Raw genomic sequence first — 24,210 nt, forward strand, 5'->3', positions numbered from 1 at the left:
CAAATGTACTAGAAAACATTTCTTCCGAAGTGACTATAATAACAGAACTATTTTCTATTTAGATAAATAGATTGCAAATTATTACCAAGAACCGAGGCTAGTTACTCTAGGAGTATAAAAATAATTTTATTACTATATAATTTAGGCAATAAAGTCGTTATAGTGATTATGAGAGAAGCAATTTTCACAGTTGTGACCTCTACATAATTATATTTCTAAATATTCCTTATTTTATTTTTCTTCATTAGAAACCTTACATGTACAATTGAGCACATAGCAAGTACTCCGAACAGATAAGCTGGCATGTCATGGGGCATGTGGAATATAATGGGATGAAAACTATATTTGTAAGTGATGAATATGTACAATGCATAATATCCTAACAACATATTTCACTTTTTCTCTGAGTTATCAGAATATTTTAACCTCAATAAATGAGTCATACATTTCCAAATTTTAAAATAATCTTGTTTGTTTTTTTTTTTACTACAAAGGCAAAAACTATCAAAGTTTATATTACAAGCTTTGTCAAATGTAATAAAGAAGGTCAATTTTTTTGTAAATATAAGCTGCCGTAAAGGTATATACTTTTTCTAAAAATAAAGCATTTGGATAACAAATTTTTAGAGCTAGAGGCTGAGTCAAATCTCCTCAGTAAACAGAAAAGTAAATGAGGCTACTCTGAACTGTCCTCGCCAAGTTCATACAGTTAGTGAGTGCTGGAGTCAGTCCTGGAATCTAGGGCCTCTCCCATACACCACAAAGTCTGGCCTCATAGCTTTACAACAAAGCATAAACCAAACAACAACAGGGCGTTTACAAACATATGCATGCTTTTCTATGGTCCTAAACTAGGCTATAATTCAACGACTGGGTACAAATGATTCTTATGATCAAAAATAAACTATAAAATATAAAGTGCTAATTGCTCAGTCATGTCCGATTGTTTGCATAGACTGTAGCCCACCAGCCTGTCCATGAAATTCTCCAGGCAACCATACTGGAGTGGGTTGCCATTTCCTCCTCCAGTGAATCTTCCTGACCCAAGGACCAAACCCAGGTATTCTGCAAGGCAGGCAGATTCTTTACCATCTGAGCCACCAGAGAAGCCCCACGAAATATAAAACTGGATTCGTTTCTATATTGGTAAGATGATGCCACACGGATGCACACATAAGTGCTGGTAAACACGTAGATACATGTTAATAAGATCACCAGGAGCTTGGAATTCAAGTGAGTTTGAGTCCTTCATGTTTTTATGTGAGGTTTGAATTATTTTTGTAAGCATATATTGCTTTAATAATCACTCAAAATAAGGTTACTTGCAAACAGGACTTAGAATCATGATTATAAATGTTTTTCACAGAACATGAACAAAAAAGCGAAAGTGTTAATCACTCAGTCGTGTCTGCCTCTTTACGACGCCACGGACTGTACCCCGACAGGTTTCCTATCCACGGAATTCTCCAGGCAAGAATACTGGAGTGGGTTGCCATGCCCTCTTCCAGGGGATCTTCCCGACCCCTGACCCCGGACTGGGGTCCGACCAAGGCCTGAACCCAGACTCCTGCCTGCTGCAGGCAGATTCATTACTATCTGAGCCACCATGTTTACTCTTTCAAACCTTCTGACATCAGGGTTCAGCACATAAGTACTCTGATTAGTTAAAAAACAATTTACATTCTTGCCTTAGTCTCAGTAATGCAGAAAAATAAATGACTACTACCCTTGGCATGAATGTGAAGATACTACTAAAATATTGTTTTCTCCTTTCCTCTTTTCATTCTGAGTAAACTCACTTTGTGATCAGCTCTCCCTTTCTCCCTTTAACCATCTCCATCATGTAACTTGTTTTCACACTTAGACTTGTTTTCACACTTCAATATCCCTTAGACTCTGGAACTCAGCCCTATACAAATTTTAAGGAGCCACAAACAAAGCCTTAGGAGGAACCAACGAAGAAAACCTTACTCTGCTCAGTTTATAAGTGATGGCTGATTCACTAAACATTTGGGAGGGTGGGGGAAGCAATTTATCCCATAAAAAGCCATAACTGTCAAGGAGGTTTTTTATTTTTAACCTTAACCCACTGAGTTTTGTTTAAAATGGCTTAGAACAATGGTTATTATCTTGAATTTTTATCTAGCCAGATTGCCAGCTCCCTGAGGATAGGAACATCTTTGAATCCCCTATGGTACCTGGTGTCTGCTTAGCAAAGTGTCTAATACACTGAGGGCATTTAGTCATGTTTCTTTGATGGATTGATTGACTGAGGACATAAATTCTAATACATGGAAATACTGTAAACGAGTTTTGAAATCTTACTGCTGTTTTTAGCTTGTAGTTTTTCCACTGGAGCATGATAATATTTGTTTCACATGAAATTGAATAAAGTAGGCTTTTCAATTTATTTCTACATTACTCCCGAACTCTCTTTTATTAAATAAATAACTCCTTGAATACAATAGCAAGCATAAAGGTGGGAGAGGGGGAATAAAATACATTAACTAATCTCTGCTCTAGTCCAGCAGCGTTGCAAATTCTTGAAAGGACTGCCAAATGCCAAATACCATAACTGCATCAATTGCCTAAGTACTCATTTCTGAGTGCGTCTCTCTTTTTTTTTTTTTCTTAAACAAATTTAACATTTTATTTTTTTGGCTGCACCACATGGCATATGGCATCTTAGTTCCCCGGCCAGGGATTGAAACTTGTGCCCCTGCAACAGAAGCACAGAGTCTTAACCACTGGATGGCCAGGGAAGCCTCTCTGATGTGGTTCCTAAGAACTAGTCCTCACTGTCCTAGAACAGGTCTTTCTTTCAAAGAATTTGTATTTCATATGACACTGTGAATCAATGCTATTTTGATGTTTTGGTGATGACAGGTTACATCTTAGCACTGAATAACCCACTTAATAGTCCTTTATCAGAAACTTGACATCTCGTGCACATGGCTAGTTCTAGTTCCTAGAAGACTCAGGGATCACTAGCCAGAAAGTACTTGTGTGTTTGCTTGTTTGTTTTTTACTGTATGCATATGCATTTCTATATTTCATAGATTGATTTCAATGTTCTAGGGTTCAAAGAAGGGGGTGCAATATGGGGCCCGAAAGCCAGAAAATGAGAGCAAGGGAGGGAGAAAGGAAAAGAAAAAAAGGGAGAGATTTAGAGAGGAAGAGAAGTGAATACTTTCTTCAGAGGGTAAATGAGCTTTTAAGTACAATTTATTTCCTACTCCTGCCTGCTAAGTCACTTTAGTTATGTATCACTCTTTGTGATCATATGGAATGTAGTCCACCAGGTTCCTCTGTCCATGGGATTCTCCAGGCAAGAATACTGGAGGGGGTTGCCATGCCCTCCTCCAGGGGATTCCCCCAACCCAGAGCTCCAACCTGAGTCTCATATCTCCTGCATTAGTAGGCGGGTTCTTTACCACTAGCACCAGCCCACAAGGATCTTCTGTCCACAGGATTTTTAAAGCAAGAATAGTGGAGTGGGTTGCCATTTTCTTCTCCAGGGGACCTTCCCAACTTATGGATCAAACCCATGGCTCCTGTGTCTCCTGCATTGCAAGCAGATTCTTTACCCACTGAGCAGTCATGGAAGCCCATTTCATATTCCTACCTTACACCTAGTCCACCATATACCTGCCTGTACTGACAATGTGTTAGTCTGACCTTCCTTGTCTAGTGATATGCAAAATGTCTACTGCAAATGAATATTATAAATAAAATTTAAAGAAACCATATACATGGAGAACTGATAAAAAATAGCTAGATATCTTTAAACATTCACAGTTTTATTACAGAGAATGAAAATACTAGAATTATTTGGCTTACTGTTTTGCTTCCTAAATTTATGATGTATTTCTTTAAAGAAAGTTCATTACATTATTAGTAATACTGTTTCTTTTGTTTGAAAGATAAAATCCAATCTCACTAATTGCATAAATCACACATTTTAAAAAGAAGATGGACTCACTTCATTTTACTTTCATTTTGGATAATTACCAGAAAGCATGCAGGACCTATTAGAGAAGGGGAGATTGTAAAAAAAATCATTATGCATTTACAGTATCTCAGACCCAAACCAATGATTAATTCTTATTCTCATGGAGCCCTGGATGAAGTGATGACAAACACTCACAAGAATAATCCTGGTTTTGTTGGGAAGAATCACACACAGCACTGGAACCTCCCATTTTTACTCCCAAGAGCAGTCAGTCTTCCATCAGATAGGCAGCCTTCACAGAACAAGGGATGTTTGCCCATTCTATCCTCCTGCCTGTCCTGAGGCTGAGAATTCCTGAAGAAATGATCCATTTATTTCAAATATAAAGGGAGGTGGTGAAAAAAATGATCTGCTTACAAGTCACATCTGACATTCTTCCCTGACTCCTTGGGAAAGTTATTGAACCTTTCTGGTTCTCTGATATCTCACAGGTAAAATATGGACAGTACTGACCAATTTTGGGGTTTATTTGGAGATAAAATGACCAATCATGGGCAAGGTACCTGGCACCTAGAACAGAGCAGGAATTTATGAGTGTCTCTAGGGATGGAGTTGAGGGAGAGCAAGAAGGGTTCATTGGAACTTCTTCTAGATGCCCCACCAAGTACCTATTTTTCTAGTGTAGCTGCTTATAGTGAAGATCACTGCAGAAAAGAAAGAAAAACTATTGAATATGTCTCTTAACTTCTCTAACAGTTGAGTTCAGTTTAGTCACACAGCCTTGTCTGACTCTTTGTGACCCCATGGATTGCAGCACGCCACACTTCCCTGTCCACCACCAACTCCCAGAGCTTGCTCAAACTCATGTCCATTGAGTTGGTGATGCAATCCAACCATCTCATCCTCTGTCGTCCCCTTCTCCTGCCTTCAATCTTTCCCAGCATCAGGGTCTTTTCCAACAAGTAAATTCTTTGCATCAGGTGGCCAAAGAATTGGAGTTTCAGCTTCAGCATCAGTCCTTCCAATGAATATTCAGGACTAATCTCCTTTAGGATGGACTGGTTTGTTCTCCTTGCAGTCCAAGGGACTCTCAAGAGTCTTCTACAACACAACAGTTCAAAAGCATCAATTCTTCGATGTTCAGCTGTTCAGCGCTCCTTATAGTCCAACTCTCACATCCATACATGACTACTGGAAAAACCACAGCTTTGAACAGATGGACATTTGTCAGCAAAAGGATGTCTCTACTTTTTAATAGGCTGTCTAGGATGGTCATAGCTTTTCTTCCAAGGAGCAAGCGTCTTTTAATTTCATGGCTGCAGTCACCATCTGCAGTGATTCTGGACCCCAAGAAAATAAAGTCTCTCACTGTTTCCGCTGTTTCCCCATCTATTTGTCATTAAGTGATGGGACTGGATGCCATGATCTTAGTTTTCTGAATGTGGAGTTTTAAGCCAACGTTTTCACTCTCTTCTTTCACTTTCATCAAGAGGCTCTTTAGTTCTTCTTCACTTTCTGCCATAAGGGTGGTGTCATCTGAACATCTGAGGTTATTGATTTTTCTCCCAGAAATCTTGATTCCAGCTTGTGCTTCATCCAGCCCAGCATTTCACATGATATATTCTGCATATAAGTTAAATAAGCATGGTGACAATATACAGCCTTGACGTACTCCTTTCCCAATTTGAAACCACTCTGTTGTTGCATGTCCAGTTCTAACTGTTGTTTCTTGACCTGCACACATATTTCTCAGGAGGTAGGTAAGGTGGTCTGGTATTCCTATCTCTTGACCAATTTTCCACAGTTTGTTGTGATCCATACAGTCAAAGGCTTTAGCATAGTCAATGAAGCAGAAGTACTTGCTTTTCTAATACTCTCTTGCTTTTTCGATGACTCAACAGATGTCGTTGATCTCTGGTGCCTCTGCCCTTTCTAAATTCAGTTTGAACATCTGGAAGTTCACAGTTCATGTACTGTTGAAGCCTGGCTTGGAAAATTTTGAGCATTACTTTGCTAGTGTGAGATGAGTGCAATTGTGCAGTAGTTTGAACGTTTTTTGGCATTGCCTTTCTTTGGGACTGGAATGAAAACTGACCTTTTCCAGTCCTGGGGCCACTGCAGAATTTTCCTAATTTGCTGGCATCATCTTTTAGGATCTGAAATAGCTGAACTAGAATTCCATCACCTCCACTACATTTGTTTGTTGTGATGCTTCCTAAGGCCCACCTGACTTCGCATTCCAGGATGTCTGGCTCTAGGTGAGTGATCACACCATCATGGTTATCTGGGTCATGAAGGAAAGTGAGAACTTTCCGAAATATAATAACCAAATATAAATATTTTTTTTTACTTTAACTTGAGTAACTGATACATTCTATAACTATCTTTTTCATAGTCCTTTAAAAACATGTGCTTCTGTACTTTCAAAATATTTATATTTTCCAGTGTTCCATTGCCTACATATGTTCAGTTGGGTTGACTCACCAGCATTGCCTAGCTTCAGTAGCAGTTTCCTGGAGGGAAAGAGTCACTTCTGCTTAGCGTACTCTGCGGGCTTTCCAGGTGGCACTAGTGGTAAAGAACCCACTTGCCAATACAGGAGACATAAGAGAGGTGGGTTTGATCCCTTTGGGTCAGGAAGAAGCCCTTGGGGTGAGCATGGTGACCCACTCCAGTATTCTTGCCTGGAGAATCCCATGGACAGAGGAGCCTGGCGGGCAGGGTTGAAAAAAGTCGGACATGACTGAGGTGTTTTAGCAGAGAACAGTGTACTTTGCATTGTGCTCTACTAGTGCTCAAAACTGGAGAAGGCAATGGCACCCCACTCCAGCACTCTTGCCTGGAGAATCCCATGGATGGAGGAGCCTGGTGGGCTGCAGTCCATTGGGTCGCTAGGGGTCGGACACGACTTAGCGACTTCACTTCCACTTTTCACTTTCATGCATGGGAGAAGGAAATGGCAACCCACTCCAGTGTTCTTGCCTGGAGAATCCCAGGGACTGGGGAGTCTGGTGGGCTGCTGCCTATGGGGTCACACATAGTCGGACACAACTGAAGTGACTTAGCAGCAGCAGCAGCAGCTGCAGTGCTCAAAACGTATAGAGTCTTTAATAACAGTTATAATTAAAAATATTGAAACTCGCAATAAAGTCCTAGAGCTTACCAACCTTTAGTCACATTAATACACAGATTTGTGTCTCTCTAAAATTTCCTAGAAGAAACAACAAAAAATAAAAAGAAATTTCTTGTCGCTAAAGTATGTCACATCATAAATTCTCTTTTCCGTTTCTATGTAGCAAAGTAGCTACCTCTCTGCAATCCACTGAAAGTCAGCTCTTTACACAAGATTTTGCTTTTAGCTTAAAAAAGATAAAATCTCTTTTCACAGATTTCTTAGGTCCCATGAGTTGTTAATAGCAGCTATGTTAAATTGTCATTGACAGACACTGTAAAATTCCTATCTCAAAATTCATCCTTCTCTTTTTCTCTACTAAAAGAATCCAAACTTTATTCAGATGAAGCAACAGATATTCATGTGATACTATTCAGGTCAATGAAATGTAAAGAGAAGCCATTCTGTGGGCAAACTTGTTATTAAAACTTGTTATTCAGCTGACTTGCACTTCTTGGTATTTTGCCCTCCCCTTCTTTCTACCTGGAACATGAACATGATACCTGGAGAAAGAGCAACCCAATTGGGACCATGAAGACAAAGGCTACACAGGGGCAGAATAGAAGGCTGAAAGAAACAATGGTCTTTTGTGTCATTCTTGAGCAGTAGAACCAGCCAAATCTGGACTTCCTGTCTAAGGAATTCATGTTTCATGTGAAAATAAATCTATATTCCTGAATAGAGCAACTGATATAAACTCCACAGTAAATTTAGATAGTGTTTTAGTAGAAATATCTGAAATCCCCAGGGATAAAGCACTAGATTTAATTAACTCATAAAAATTATATACCAATAACTCATGTAGCAAGGATAGTACCAGGATAATATTTGAGAAATCCTCATATCTCATTTGTATCCTGTACATTTCCAATATCATTTATTAAGAAGAATTCTTCCAGTTTACTAGTAAAAGCATCATTGATATTTAGTGGGGTTAGAAGCATGACTAGTACAGAATAAGGGGTACTAAATAAGTACTAAATAAGGGGAAATAAGGGGTAAAGTGCTTATTGTAAGCAACACATTTACATGTATATAAAATTCATAAACCAGAAAACAATCAGAAAATAGAAAATATTTAGGTAAAAATAAAAGGAAAGAGTTCATTGTTATTGTTAAATAGGTACACTGTACGTTATCTACCTAGGAAAAGGAATCAGTTAAAGTATTGCTCATAAACAGATTGCCTAACTAGAGCAAAGACAAGATATATTAGTAACATAAGAGCAGAGTGGGTGATGCAGCCTGAATCAGGTCTTCTAAAGATATCCACTTCTGCTTAAGTTTCTTTCTACAAAATACAGAGAAGCTGATAAACATCATACCTTCATACTTGTCTCACCAGGTTGAAAGTAGTACCTTGAACTTATTCTGACAAAGACGGAGCAATTCAATTTGCCTATTTTAATTCAAGTCTGCAAAGATTTACTGAGCATCAATTATGTACCAAGCATTATATTAGAAATAAAATGTAATCTCTGACCTCTAAAAGGGTTTAGAGTCTGAGAAAACTAGAAAAGTAGTCAAATAACTGTAATAAAATACAGTATATTCTACCTTTCTAACTAGAACATGTAGAATAATAAAGGTATGATACAGGTTCTATACACACATAGGTGAGGGATTACTTCTCTTTGAAGAGTCAGAGAAGACTGTAGGGAGTAATGTCTTGAGGTTTGTGTAAAAATCTGGCAACCAAATAAGAGAGGGTGGGGCTGACTTCTAAATAGATGGAGAAACTGGAAGAAACACAAAGAAATGGTACAGTTCTTATAATTCACAGTGCCCTGCAGAGTGCCTGGTATACAAGAAGCAAACTACAAACCTTGTGAATGGATGAATAAAAGAATAAACAGCATGTTCAATAAGCAATGAGGATTAAACCATGGTTTTAAAGTAACAGATGTATGATGATTTACAGCCTTTTGTGCCATGCCTATAAGGTTGAAAAACAGAGCAATTTTCATATTAGGGCAGAGGAATATGGCCCAGTCTAATCAGAAGGGTTTATAGCTGAAGACTATTAGGAAAAGCTGACAAAAACACTGGACAACTGTGGGGAGAAAGAAATAATTCTGGTTTGAGATAAGTTGGTTTTGGGATGCCCCAACAGGCAACTGAAAAAATCACATTTGGAGCCCAGGAGAAAGGAGGAACTTGACAGGGCTATCACTTGGCTCTGATCTATGGACTTCACGTATGTTGTGTTCAGTCACGTCTGACTGCGACATTTTGGACTGTAGCTGGGTCGGCTCCTCTGTCCATGGAATTTCCCAGGCAAGAATAGTGGAGTGGGTTGCCATGCCCTCCTCCAAGGGATCTTCCCAACCCAAAGACCAAACCTCTGTCTTCTGTATTGCAGGTGGATTCTTTACTGCTGAGCCATAGGGTAAGCCCAATATGGACTTGACACATTCATGCAAAATGTACTATTTACCAGATGCTGGAAATGTGAAGATGAATGAGATAGTCCTAACCTTCAAGGAACTTATAGTATATATGATTCAGTGTGATTCATGCAGGAAAAGATGTATATATATATGACATAGAGACAAAATAGATAGGAATTATTAATTCTACACTGTGTGTGTATGGCAGGTGAGAGTTTCAAAGAAGGCTTATAGAGTACCTGAGAAGATGATTTAAAAGCTTCAGAGAAGTTTTCAGGATGGAAAGACAGAAGGGCATACTGAGAAACGAGAAGGGTAAGGTCACCTGTATGGCAACATGAAGCAATTCTGGAGGAGCCCTAAGTAGTTTGACACTGCTGCTCATATAATTTGTAAAAAGTGGATGGTGGACAATGAGATCAGCATGCAAGACCACTGCACTGGAGAGCTATCTTCAAAGACAATGAACTTTAATTTTTTTTTTAAGCTTCCAATACCTAAAAGGAGGCCAGCATAGGAAATATATGCTGAGGACTTTAGAAAGAAGCTACTATTAAAAAAAATTCAAAGATAAGATCATAAGATTTTACATAAAATTTCTCACAATATTGTTGAAAATGCCCCTGGAAAGAATGAACAGAGACAGGTATCTCAAAAAACCCGCTCAAGGAACTTTTTAGTTAGCTCAGATATGAAGATACACACACACACACACACACACACACACACAAAACACAGGACTGACATTTAAAGACTGCTGCATATGTAAGGAAACTGAGATATCACTAGTTCAACTATTGCTTCATTGTGTAGGTTGGAAAACCGAGTCCCTGAGAGGAAAAACGACATAGTGCATTAATGAGAATTCAGATTAGCTACTTTTTATTACAGGGAACCGCTTCTGTGTTGCAGAAGAGTTGCAGGGTCCCTATTTACCACTCTGTAGACCAGCCGCACTAGAATCTCCTGGGAGAGTTTAAAATATTTTGATTTGCTAAGATCCCATCCCCTCAAATTTTAACTCAATGTTCTTGGTTGAACCCAAGATTCTCCATTTTTAGGTGATTTTCAACTAATTTCTTAGATTAAAAAAAAATATTATTAGCCTGAACTCTAAGACTATCTAGGTGAGTAACTATGGTTATTGATTAAAGAAAATAAAACTCTCCTAGAATAAAATAAAAACTTTAAATGATGCCCACATTTTTGAGAAACTAGAACTCTAATCACATTTTCATCACAAATGAATATGTTTTAAATGTCTATTACATGCTTGGCTCTATGCGAAGGAGGTGGAATAGAGAGATTGATTTTCTCCTTTGTGTTACTTTATTTTTTACAGGGATATTTTATTGAAGAATTTACTCCAGTTTTCCTGAGACACCAAATTTTCCTCATGTCAGCACATCATAATATTCAATGTGTTCCTTGGTTTGTCACTTGAGAAGGTGCAGTAGCACTAGCTTGAGACGATATCAAGGTGGCAGCTTTTACAGCAATGTTGTCTTAACACTAGAAGTGTAAGAATTTATATACTGTGCAAAGGAATTGTCTGTCTATCTTGTGTTACCAAAATGCTTAACTACTAGGCCCTACAAGTTAAAACCTGTCTATGAAGATAAAACGATAAAAGCTCACATGATCAAACAAATCCTTTCTTTTAAAGTAACCACCAAATACTTTTAGCCAAGCTGGATATGATTCAAGACCTTCAACTCTGAACTGAATCTAAATAGAGTCACCCTAATTTGAGGGATAAAACACTAAATTCAGAATGCTTGGGCCAAACCATTAAATAATCAATGGTAATTAAAATAAAGCTACTTATTGTTGAACGTCTATGAGGTCTCTTCCCCCATGCCTTTCAAAACCATGCCAGATAACTTGTACTCTGAAGGAATACCCCAGGTTATCTACTGATGTCATTGGATATTTACAAGTAAGAAGGAGGAAAATATTAACAATATTGAGTGCCTCTCTCAAATAAAATACCATAAAATAAAATATGGTATTTATAAAACAATAAAATATTAAAATAAAATAAAAGTGCCTTCCTCAAATAAAATACCAGCAGAGAAAGTGGAGGGGACTTGTTGGTTCACCTTAGATTTTCCTAACTGATGCTAGATTGCAAGATCTTAAAATTCACAAATGTTGAGGATTGGTCTTATTATTTCCAATTACCCCAAAGTTCCATGACATTATACCTGTGGAATCTGTCAAGCCATAAAACTAAATCAATCATGCTGGGAGCTGATCTAGTCTTTAGATTACTGATTCCTCACACATATAAACTTACTCCTCTACTTTAGGGATTCTTCCATTATAAATGTAGCTTTGTGGGTTTTCTACCTGTTGTCACTGATCTAGAAAAACCTGTGGTATGAAAAAAAAAGTTTCATTATAAAAAATTGATATTAATCAAAAAGTAAATTTTATTGAAAGTTGGAAAGTTAACTTTTGTTACACTCTGTACGTGATGACGGTAGCGTGACTCAGAATGACAGTCTTTGGAAGAAAGATTGCACAGACCTCCTGTATTTTTGAACTGGAAATTTCTTAAATTTGAGGGTTCACAAAGATCTAAGGTTGCATACTTTGTGAATGTCAAGGGTCTACTATAATTAGTTCTCATGAGTGGTTTCATTCTCATCTAATCAGAGAACATCATTTTCATCATTTTCATCTTAAAAACCTACTATACTATAGCAATTTATTAACACTTATTAAGTGCCTTTGAGAAAAGTAACTTAGTGACCAACCATAATTTAGCTTAAAAATATGATTAGGTTCTTTTAATGAACTTATATGCTTTTCATATTAAGGTAGAATGACTTGAATATTTTTAAAAGAGCAATTCATTACACTTTTGTTTGATCATTTCAAATGCTGTGCTTCCAAATTCACTGCTATTAAAATAATCATGATCAACACACCCTAAGATCTGTTTAGAAAATCTGGCCATTTAGTACAACCATTCCAAGCAATTCTAGTTTGAACTGAGCTATAGGGGCTCAGTCATAACAAAAAGGAAGAAAGGAAGAACAAATGCTTCTTATGTACTCATCACATGCTAGCTACAATTACAAATCCTAGCTCATGGGGTCGCGAAGAGTTGGACACGACTGAGCAACTCCACTTTCACTTTTCACTTTCAAGGAAATGGCAACCCATTCCTGTGTTCTTGCCTGGTTGACTTTGAAAGAGCCACCAATAAATGTCATCAGTAAGAGGAGATTTCTAGCACTACATGAAAGGTTTCAGGTTCTCCTAAGTATCTAGATATTCAAGAGTCAAGCTGCTCTCATACTAAAACTACAGTTTAAAATAGAAAAAAAGAAACTATTTTTGAGGCAAGATGAGAACTAAAATATTAGATACTGGATTTACAGAAGTCACACACTTTTACTATTTTGTTAGTAAAATGATATGCTAGAATATCTTTTAGCCATTTAAATGCCTAATAATTTCAGGCATTTATAGTTATTCTTTTCTCAATATGGAAACGAAAGCAACAGAAATTAAGTAAAATGTGCAAGATTCCATGAGGAGTGGAAAGAATGGAATGATAAAGTAAGAAAAACTATAGTGGAAAAGGTGAAGGTAGCAGAGAAATGTTAAGAAAACCAAGTAGAAATGGAGAATGCAGGATTAAAGGTATAAATAGAATCCATAGAGAAAACACAATGAATCTTAAATGTAAGTGAATTTCAAAATAATTTCACATTTTGTCTTTAATTATGTACTGACATTGTTCTTCACTTTGTCATTTAATTTAGCTTGTACAACACCTCCAAACATCTTAAGGTAAAATTCACAGCCTAAGTCTTAAATCTTCTGGAGAGCTCCCTTAACAATATTAATGCTCTACTTATTTCTTCCTCTTACTTTAGTTAAGGTAGAGAAGTCAAGGGAATATATACTTAACATCCTAATGGATTACAGAAAGAGTCGAGTGCTTGGGTAGCTAAGAAAAGAGAAAATGTGACCTCCTAGAAAGCTGTTTTCTCTCAAATTTAATTTATAGGAACTCTGTGTTATATACACAGTATACACTTACTTATATGATCAGAGACACAGCAATCAGAGAAGGAAAAGTATATTTATTATCTATTTTCTATTTAACACATATTAAAGTAAGGTTTTTTTTTCCCCAATCATTAGAAATAACATTAGTATTTCAGATCTTGAGTTTGGCAAATAATAAAAAAAAAGGGATAGAAATGATCAATGTTGCAGTTCAGCACTACATGTACGAAAATGCTCATGGTCATTGTTTGATGTGGTTGACAAGACAAGCTCCATGTTTTAGAAACTCCCTTCCCTTGACCTTATTCAATAGAGGACAAGATAACTTGATTCATTTTTCCCCTCTTTATATTCTTTTGCTTTTTTCTCTTGCTTTAAAAACTGTGGATGTTAGAGAGCTTCTCTTTATAGATGACTTTTTTTTCCCCCAGAAATCTCTCCCACTTCCAGGGATTCATTTATCACTTCTGGATTATTTCACAAATATTTATCTAACTGACTTCTCTGCCAAACTCTTTATAATTTTCTAAAAGTTTGCTATTTCAATTTACTTTCATGCCATCACCTCAAATTCTAAAACTCAATTCATGATATGCCAGCCTCAATAACTTTTTAAAGATTACCTTATTCCAGATCATTTACAACTAAAGCACCCTCCAGATGGACCACTGTTGACGAATCTCCACCAGACACTGCTTTCACTATGTCACTGCTATGCTGTCGCTTCAGTCGTGTCCGACTCTTTGCAACCCCATGGACTGTAGCCTGCCAGGCTTCTCTTTCCATGGGATTCTCCAGGCAAGAATACTGGAGTGGGTTGCCATGCCCTCCCCCATCACTATATCACATCCCTATCAGAAACCTTTAACAACATCTACTGCCTAAACCATAAAGTACAGACTCATTAGCTTGACATTTTGGGCTCTATAAAACTGGCAATGTATGTTTTTTAGCCCTTCAATCTCTTAATGTTTCCTTTAATGTGACACCTCTATGCTGATCAAAACAAACTACTGAATACTTACTCTTGCCTAACTGATCTCACAATTTCCCATCTCTACATCTTTGACGACATCTTTTGAAAATTTCTCCATCAAAAATCACCCTTTAATTTCTTTACCGAATTCTCTTTCTTTAAGCCCAACATAGATGCTTATGTTGTTTAGCCGCTAAGTCTGCCTCTTTGAGACCCTATGGACAGCAGCATGCCAGGTTCCTCCATCCTTCACTATCTCCCAGAGTTTGCTCAAATTCATGTCCATTGAGTCAGTGATGCTAACATCTCATTTTTGCCACCCTCTTTCTTTTTGCCTTCCCTGGTGGGAAGGACTTCCCTGGTAGCTCAGACAGTAGCCTACAACATGGGGGACCTGGGTTTGATCCCTGGGTTGGGAAGATCCCCTGGAGAAGGAAATGGCAACCCACTCCAGTATTCTTGCCTGGAAAATCCCATGGATGGAGGAGCCTGGTAGGCTACAGTTCACAGGGTCACAAAGAGTTGGACATGACTGAGAGACTTCACTTTCACTTTCTTTTTGCCTTCAGTCTTTCCCAGAATCAGAGTTTTTTCCAGTGAGTTAGCTCTTTGCATCAGGTGGCCAAAGTACCGGAGCATCAGCTTCAGCATCAGTCCTTCCAATGAATACTCAGGGTTGATTTCCTTTAGCATTGACTGGACATAGATGCTACCTCTCTACAAACCCTTCATAGATCACTTGAGCCTGAATTAAATAATTTTCTTTTTAAAATGCTTATAGCCTCAACATCACTAATCAATAGGGAAATGAAAATCAAAACCATAATAAGATATCATCTTACACTTGTCAGAATAACTATCATCAAAAAGACAAGAAATAGTAAGTGTTCACAAGGATGTGGAGAAAAGGCAATCCTCATACATGATTAGTGGGAATGTAAATCAGCACAGCCACTATGGACAACAGTATGGAGGTTCCTCAAAAAATTAAAAGTAGAACTACCATACAATTCAGCAATTCCTGGGTATTTATCCAAAAAATTGAAAACATGAATTCAAAAGGATATATGCACCCCGATATTTATAGCAACATTACTTATAATAGCCAAAATGTGGAAACAACCCAAGTGGCCATTGACAGATGAATGGACATACATATATATGTGTGTGTGTTTCACCTGGAGGGTATTATGCTTAGTGAAATAAGTCAGACAAAGACAAGTAGAGTATATTTTCACTTATATATGGAATCTAAAAAAACAAAATAAATAAACAAATATAACAAAATAGAAACAGACTCACAGATACAAAGAACAAATTAGTGGTTAACAAAAGGGAGAGGGGCGGAATGAGGTGGAAAATAGGTGAAGGGATTAAGAGGTACAAATTACCAGTTATAAAACAAGTAGATTATAAGTAATGCACTGAACAGGGGATATTGTCAACACTTTAAAAGAACTTTATATGGTGTGTAATCTATAAAAATCAAATTACTATGTTGCACATCAGAGTCTAACATATTGTAAGTCAACTATACTCAATAAAATAAGATAAAACAAAATACTTATAGCACTTTCTGCCTTTCTGGTTACCACAGCACATCCACTGTGGCTTGATATTTGTGTGCAAGTCTTACTGTCTTCTCAGCCAAATTATAAGTCCCTAAGAAGGGGACGACAGAGGATGAGATGGCTGGATGGCATCACTGACTCGATGGACATGAGTCTCAGTGAACTCTGGGAGTTGGTGATGGACAGGGAGGCCTGGTGTGCTGCGATTCATGGGGTCAAAAAGAGTCGGACACGACTGAGTGACTGATCTGATCTGATCTGATTTGAGGATATTACACATTATAAATACTCAGTTTTCACTGAATGAATTAAGGTTTTCCCACTTCCAACCTCCTCCTACTCTCAATTCAGCCCAATCTCTCCTCATTCATTTTCCCAGCAGGTATTTGTGGAGCTCTACTATTCAGCAGGCACCGGAGATGAGCAGTGCCGGCATGATCCCTGCCGGCATGGAGCTCACAGTCTAGCAGGGAAGACAAACATTAAAGTGTAAGTTTGTGTGTGGCAAGTGTGATATATACATGCTGTGGGGGCCCACAGGAAGCAGACACACTCTAGTCAGTACATAAAAACTCACTGTTGGCTTTCTTATAAATTAGACACACTTCATATCATAGTGAATAGTGACTTGTGACAATTACGACCAAGTAAAAGGTAACATATAATGCTTATCATAACCTTGGATTAAATATAAATTTCCTGGTGACGGTTGTAATAGAAATCATTTACTAATTCAATATAAGTGCAAGGATATATGCTGGTTACTTTATACAGTATTTTTTTTAGTCTTTACAACAATCTCGCAAGGTAGGTATCCTTATTCCTACCTAAGAATAAGATAAGGAAATAGGTTTCAAGAGATTCAGTTATTCTACCCAGAGTCTTACAAATGGACAGTAAAGAGGCTTCAGACTCCAAAACGGATGTTTCTTGTTCTCCGTGCCATGAGTAGATTGTTCTGTTTTCCACACAAGTGCATTTAGCAATGATGGACTGGATATCTCAGACGCTCCTCCACAGGGTGTTAGCCTTGTGCATCTGGCCACATGTGGCAACATCATAATATTTTAAGAAATATTTCATTCTATAACATTTCTAAAAGACTATTTCACTCTTCCTTTTAAAAAATGTTCTTTAGTAGAATGGGAAATCATAAAGATGATGCTGTGAAAGTGCTGCACTCAATATGCCATCAAATTTGTAAACTCAGCAGTGGCCACAGGACTGGAAAAGGTCACTTTTCATTCCAATCCCAAAGAAAGGCGATGCCAAAGAATGCTCAAACTACCACACAATTGCACTCATTTCACATGCCAGTAAAGTATAATACTCAAAATTCTCCAAGCCAGGCTTTACCAGTACATGAACCGTGAACTTGCAGATGTTCAAGCTGGATCTAGAAAAGGCAGAGGAACCAGAGATCAAATTGCCAACATCTGCTGGATCATTGAAAAAGCAAGAGAGTTCCAGAAAACATCTATTTTTGCTTTATTGACTATGCCAAAGCCTTTGACTGTGTGGACTACAAGAAACTCTGTAAAATTTTTAGAGAGATGGGAATACCAGACCATCTGACCTGCCTCTTGAGAAATCTGAATGCAGGTGAGGAAGCAACAGTTAGAACTGGATATGGAACAACAGACTGGTTCCAAATAGGGAAAGGAGTACGTCAAGGCTGTACATTGTCACCCTGTTCATTTAACTTATATGCAGAGTACGTCATGAGAAACAGTGGGCTGGATGAAGCACAAGCTGGAATCAAGATTGCCAGGAGAAATATCAATAACCTCAGATATGCAGTGGAGAGGCAATGGCAACTCATTCCAGTACTCTTGCCTGGAAAATTCCAAGGACGGAGGAGCCTGGTAGGCTGCAGTCCTACCATATCAATAACCTCAGATAGGCAGATGACACCACCCTTATGGCAGAAAGTGAAGAAGAACTAAAGAGCCTCTTGATGAAAGTGAAAGAGGAGAGTGAAAAAGTTGGCTTAAAACTCAACATTCAGAAAACTAAGATCATGGCATCCAGTCCCATTATTTTATGATAAATAGATGGGGAAACAGTGGAAACAGTGGCTGACTTTATTTTCTTGGGCTCCAAAATCACTGCAGATGGTGATTGCAGCCATGAAATTAAAAGACGCTTACTCCTTGGAAGGAAAGTTATGACCAACCTAGACAGCATATTAAAAAGCAGAGACATCCCTTTGCCAACAAAGGTCTGTCTAGTCAAAGCTATGGTTTTTTCCAGTAGTCATGTATGGATGTGAGGGTTGGACTGTAAAGAGCGCTAAGTGCTGAAGAATTGAAGTTTTTGAACTGTGGTGTTGTAGAAGACTCTTGAGAGTCCCTTGGACTGCAAGGAGATCCAATCAGTCCATCCTAAAGGAAATCAGTCCTGAGTGTTCATTGGAAGGACTGATGCTGAAGCTGAAACTCCAATACTTTGGCCACCTGATGTGAAGAACTGACTCATTGGAAAGGACCCTGATGCTGGGAAAGATTGAAGGCAGGAGGAGTAGGGGACGGCAGAGGATGAGATGGTTGGATGGCATCACCAACTCAATAGAGATGAGTTTGAGTAAACTCTGGGAGTTAGCGATGGACAGGGTGGCCTGGCGTGCTACAATCCATGGGGTCACAAAGAGTCGGATACAACTGAGCAACTGAACTGCTGACTGAGAACGGGAAAATGAGGACCACACAGGCATAGTCTGTCCTTGATAGTAGTTTTTAAACGAAACTCTTTTTTAAGGTTATGATATAAAATATATAACTGCTTATTTTTAATATACATAAAACATAGACAGCAAAAAACACCTTTTAAAAGTTCTTTTTAAATATTTGCATCACAGTAAATTGTCCATCTCAAACCCATATTGCAGATTTCTTGCTTATATTTCTTTCAGTATTTGGAATAAAATGTGTTTTATCTTCTAATTCCTAGAACAAGAAGTCAGAAACTAATGTTGGAAGGAAGTATTCAATTTCATTCTTTAGCAGTGCATGGATGGACTGTGATAATTTTCTAAAACATATTTATCAGTGTTCAATTCTATAACTCACAGAGTTAATATTTTATTCCAGGATAAATATTTCACCCCAGGAAAAATATTTCATTATTTACATATTATACTTTATTTTTTATTTTTTCCCTGGAATATGAAATTTTAGAAATGCACTGCAGAATTTCAAGTAAATACATGGTAAAATAACTCCTTATGGAGCTTAGATTTTTTTCCTAAAGGAACATATAAAATTATTTCAAGGCATTAAATAAAGTTTCCTTAGATGTTAAATGACACTTGTACCATGATTTTCATACATATGATATTTGATACTTTGATTCCAAAGCATTATTTTTGGCTATGGTATATTAATAAAGTGCTTTGTAACTGAAAACAAACAAACAAACATAATTCTTACACATAAGCCAATATCCAAAAAGATACAACTAACCCTGAAAAATTAGATGCCTATCACTCACTCCAAAAAAAGTGAAATACATTTTAACCACAGAATATTATATTTTGTCCATCAGGTAGCCCAATGTCTTTGTTTTCAAGATGTTCAATGACCTCCTCAAACTTATATAACTCACTTGTGCCAGAGTCAGAATAAGACCTCTAGGTTAATTCACTTTGGCCTTTTACTATTCCATTCTCAAACTATTTAACACAGAATTATAAAAAATTTTAAATGACCTATTGGGAAAGAGAACCTTATATAAGATACCTACAATGAAGGAAGTGATTACAATGCTATATACTAATATTCATCTAAGATAGCAAAGCAATGGCATTTACCTTAAATTTACGTCTCTGCTCTGCACAGCTGTTGAAGAACCACAAGTCTGTCTCATGGCTGTAAATGTAACAAGAACAATAATGCGACCAATTTTCATACCTAAACTAAATTAAGTAGATTTGTCATAGGCTAGAAAATTGATAATGTATTTCACAAAAACTTTTTAAGTTACAGATTATGGAAGTGTGCATGTGTGTTTATGCAGATGTGTTTGTGTGTGTGTGTGTGTGTGTGTGCACACAGACATGTGTGTGCATTTACTGTTTTTAATAATCCGGAAATTAGTTTTATGAAATTGAAAGTATTACATATTATCCTGCGGCTAACTTTCCTCATTATGGCACACCATGAGTACATCAGGTCTAAAAGTGTAAGGAGTAGATATAGACAAATAAAACAAATGAGAGGCTGTCTTCAGCTGTTATTAGATTATGTTTTTCTGGGATACAGAATAAGAACATAAAGAAGAAACATCTGGTAATTCTTAGGTTAATATCAGCTCCCATTTGCATCACAATCTTTATATATTATTCATCAATATGTCATTTACCAATGTACCTACTGATCGGACCTATTCAATTGGTGTTTCATGTAATGAATGCAAACATGTTTCAAACACATATATCCAGATATCTATACATGAAAGTGAAATTGCTACTATGATCGGTACTCAAGCTTGTCAGATATGATTTTCTCTTTCCATTTTGCATTAGATATGCTAATATCTATGCCATGCGTAGCACAAAAACCTGAAAAAGTGTAAATGAAAAAGGAATAGTAGATAAATACAAGTCTACTAGAAATATACTCTCTGCCATGTCACACTTCAAATCTGGCTACCACTTTTAAACATTTAAAAGAAATTCAGTTGAATATAACAAAGCAACCAAATATTGTTCTTGTGACTTGAGCCATTAAAACAGATTCTTTAAAAAAAAAAAATCTGTCCTTTCTTTCAAATGTTATAAAATCATTCTCCATCAAAACTATGTTTTAAAATAAAAACTACATATCTCTTTTGGTCTTCTAAAAATATGTTATACCTGATAAAGTACAAGCCACCACCATCTATTATTAACACCAAATAGTTTGCCTTGAAGTACAGATTTTGAAACATTTTAAATTATCTTTTTTTGTTTTTTAATCCTAAAAGATAATCTACACTAACTCTCTTATGAAAGGTTGGTTAAACTCTTAGGTAAGTAGAAAAAGAAGTAGGCTGTGAGAGAATCATTGAATTTTTAAAGTATTACTTTCATATTAAATGGTTAAAAATTTTAACAGAAACATTTTACCCTTTTCTTTAACATAAGTGGAAAATAGTGCAACTCACATTAAACAGTATTTGTAGATGCAAAGATAAGCATTACCTTACATCTCCTTTTGACAAATGTGTAAGCTAGTATAAAATGCTATCAGATTTTTATTAGATTTTTAATACAATCCCAGCATGTTTCCAGTTGCTAAGCTTATCAAGTACTATGAAATACTAGAATTGTAGACTCATATTAATTGCAGGGCATATTTTGGTGAAAAAATACATCTTCACTCATTATTTATAAATTTTTATTCATAAAAACCAACTAAATCTTCAGTCTTATGACATTTTGGCATGAGATCCCACTAAAATTACAAAGCAGTAATAAAATGCTACAGTTTTATAATATGTACAATGGATATGTATTCTAAATAATAAGAATCACAAAACATTAAATATAAGTGACACAATGAAAGTTTGTGGAGATGATTAGCAACTGAAATTGTTAAAAGGTATTTATAATACTGTTAATCACCCTTTGGTAATGATAAAATTGAAGAGCTCTGCTCAAAATTTTATTTAAACATTTGGTACATGACCAACCTTTTCTTATTTGACTCATTAATATTGCCACATTATATGTGTGTATGTACTTTCCAAGAAAAAAAAAGTATATTTTAGTTAAAGTAGCACATTTTGCCTTCCAATACAACAAGAAAAAAAGAAAGCAGAAAAACTAAAGCCCAGCCATTCTTTTCAAAGATACCGTGGTAACCAACAATAAAGAAACCTCCTGGACTTAGTTTTGGAGAGTAACAACTTAGTATTTTGTCTGTTTTGTCAAGAGCTATGATAAAAATAGAATTAGGACAATATGTAGTGTTTTTCAGATATCTGAAACAATAATCTTTTCTACCTTTAGTTTTTCTGCCAGTATCTAAATTTCCTTTGCTATACCAACAAGAAAGCAAAAATCTCAGTCTGAAGCCATAGTGAGGATAAGCATTTCATTTGCTATCTTCTGTGACTTCTATGCAAATTTCTCTGTTATGTAAATGTATGGAGAGGCTCTCATGGAATCAGATAACTTGATGGAAATACTTCAAAAACCATAATTACTTGGGGAAGCATATGATAGTGAGGAAAGTTTGTCACTACAGAATTACCAGTTAAAAGAATGTGAAATCCATTTTACAAGAGAAAAAAGTTAAAATGAATCTTAAACTTAAGCTGACTTAGTATAACTTTGATTTGTAATCATGGCAGACATCAGTACATCATATCCACCTATCCCCAAGACCCCCTTCTTCCCACCCACACCCCCAAAATGGGTTTGTTCCCAAAAATATATACTCATCTCACATTTGCCTAGGGACTATGCATTTAATTCAATTTTTAGGTAATAAGTAGCTTTTGGATTATGTAGATCAATAGCCAATAATTCTGTCACACAAACTAAGCTTCAGTAGGGTACCATATGAATTAGTTACTAGCACCTGAAAGTATACCTGGAAAATGAAAACAGACAGCTAGGCCATAAATTTTCTTTCAAGATTATTTTCTTAAGATAAAGCAGTAAGAATGATGTTGACTTTTAAAAAAACAACTTATAGACATGTATATAACACATGATCCAAAAAAAGCATTGCTTATCTTTCAACAGAACTGATAAACATTTTGAATAATGTTTTATGCAATTCCAGAGTCTACCTTCCAAATATTTCAAAAATATACTCTAAAAATGTTTCTTCCGCCTAACGTCCTATACATTTTGGTTAAGGCCATCTAAAACAATGGTTATATTATGTGGCAAAAAGTTACTTTAAAAGACATACATACTATCAGTTTCATAGGACAAACATAGTGAATAAGGACAACAAACTCCAGAATGTGTTTTTATAACTGTAGCAACAGCAATAACTCCTTGGCAAACTCAAACAGTCTTTCTGGCAACTTTGGAGGTTTTCTGCATTTGTCACTTGAATACAACCACAGAAGGGTTGTCTTCAGACCGCTTTGCTTCCTTCCCTACCATTGTACTACGACTTTGTTTTTAAGGAAGAAATTTCACATGTAACCTGTTTGTGAATAAAATTTCATTAGAAAGTTTTATACAAAACTCTTAAGGCCTATGTATCCTAAATCTTATCTCTACATCATTTGTCCAGTAAGTGAACCTGTGAACTTCTGAAATTTAAGCTACTAGAATATTATTCTTTCTATTTCAAGAAGATTAGATGAGTTCTCTTTTTGAATTAAAATTACTTACATATGCAAATGTAATACTTTTCTGTATGTCTACAACTGGGTCTGCATATCTGTTATCATTACAGACATCTTTTAAAGTAAGACCTCAAGGACAGGAGTGCTGCTTTACTAACCTGCAGTGGTCTCTGTTTATCACTGCTCTTGGGAGATTTCAATCCACTTGTCTGCTGCTGTAAGAGAAGTTGTCTTGCTGCTTGGAGAGCCTAGAAGTGAAAAGTGAGTAATATCTAAATATTTTTTGAAAGGTAAATTATCAGTTATTCTTTGGTTAATAGTAATCAACTTCAATGTATGGCAATCCCACCCCCTTATCCTCCCTTTCTAGAGAATTATTAAATATTATTTTTCTTCTAATGTGAAAAAAATCGCATAACACACATTACACAACTTTATTTAAAATAATAGAGATGAATGTAATCCTGCAAAAAATAAAGTTATTTTGTTTAAAGTGCTTAAAGAGAAAGAAATCATAAACTGCATCAACAACCTCATTTCCACATGGAACTTGTCTTTGAGTGTTCAACCAAAATGCCCAGTCCCTTTTAAATTATCATTCAATTTGCATTTTCATATTACAATTTTGAAGCAAAAGCAGTAGACTTCAAGTGTTACCGGAAGCTGTAATTAAATTTGACAAATCAACATCAGATTATCTTGAAAGTGAATTAATAAGGATTTTCACTAAAGATTAAAAACACTTTTTTTGTACTTACAATTCAAGGGGAAATCTCTCCTTTGACAAAATAAAGTGCAGTTTTAATACCAAATAAAATTGAGTGGTTTTC

At 36.4% G+C, this 24,210-nt stretch overlaps 1 protein-coding gene across 9 annotated transcripts in view; it reads right to left on the reverse strand.

The window, feature by feature from the left end:
- The window catches only part of FOXP2 (forkhead box P2), a 662,372-nt gene that overhangs the window by 173,760 nt on the left and 464,402 nt on the right, over positions 1-24,210 (reverse strand). For all 9 annotated transcript variants that reach the window (XM_059885450.1, XM_059885445.1, XM_059885448.1 and 6 more), the window contains one exon: positions 23,539-23,628. In XM_059885450.1, the coding sequence (XP_059741433.1) occupies positions 23,539-23,628 (90 nt within the window). The remainder of the gene's footprint in view (positions 1-23,538; positions 23,629-24,210) is intronic.

This window comes from Bos taurus, chromosome 4, assembly GCF_002263795.3.
Source record: "Bos taurus isolate L1 Dominette 01449 registration number 42190680 breed Hereford chromosome 4, ARS-UCD2.0, whole genome shotgun sequence".
NCBI classification, from domain to species: Eukaryota; Metazoa; Chordata; class Mammalia; order Artiodactyla; family Bovidae; genus Bos; species Bos taurus.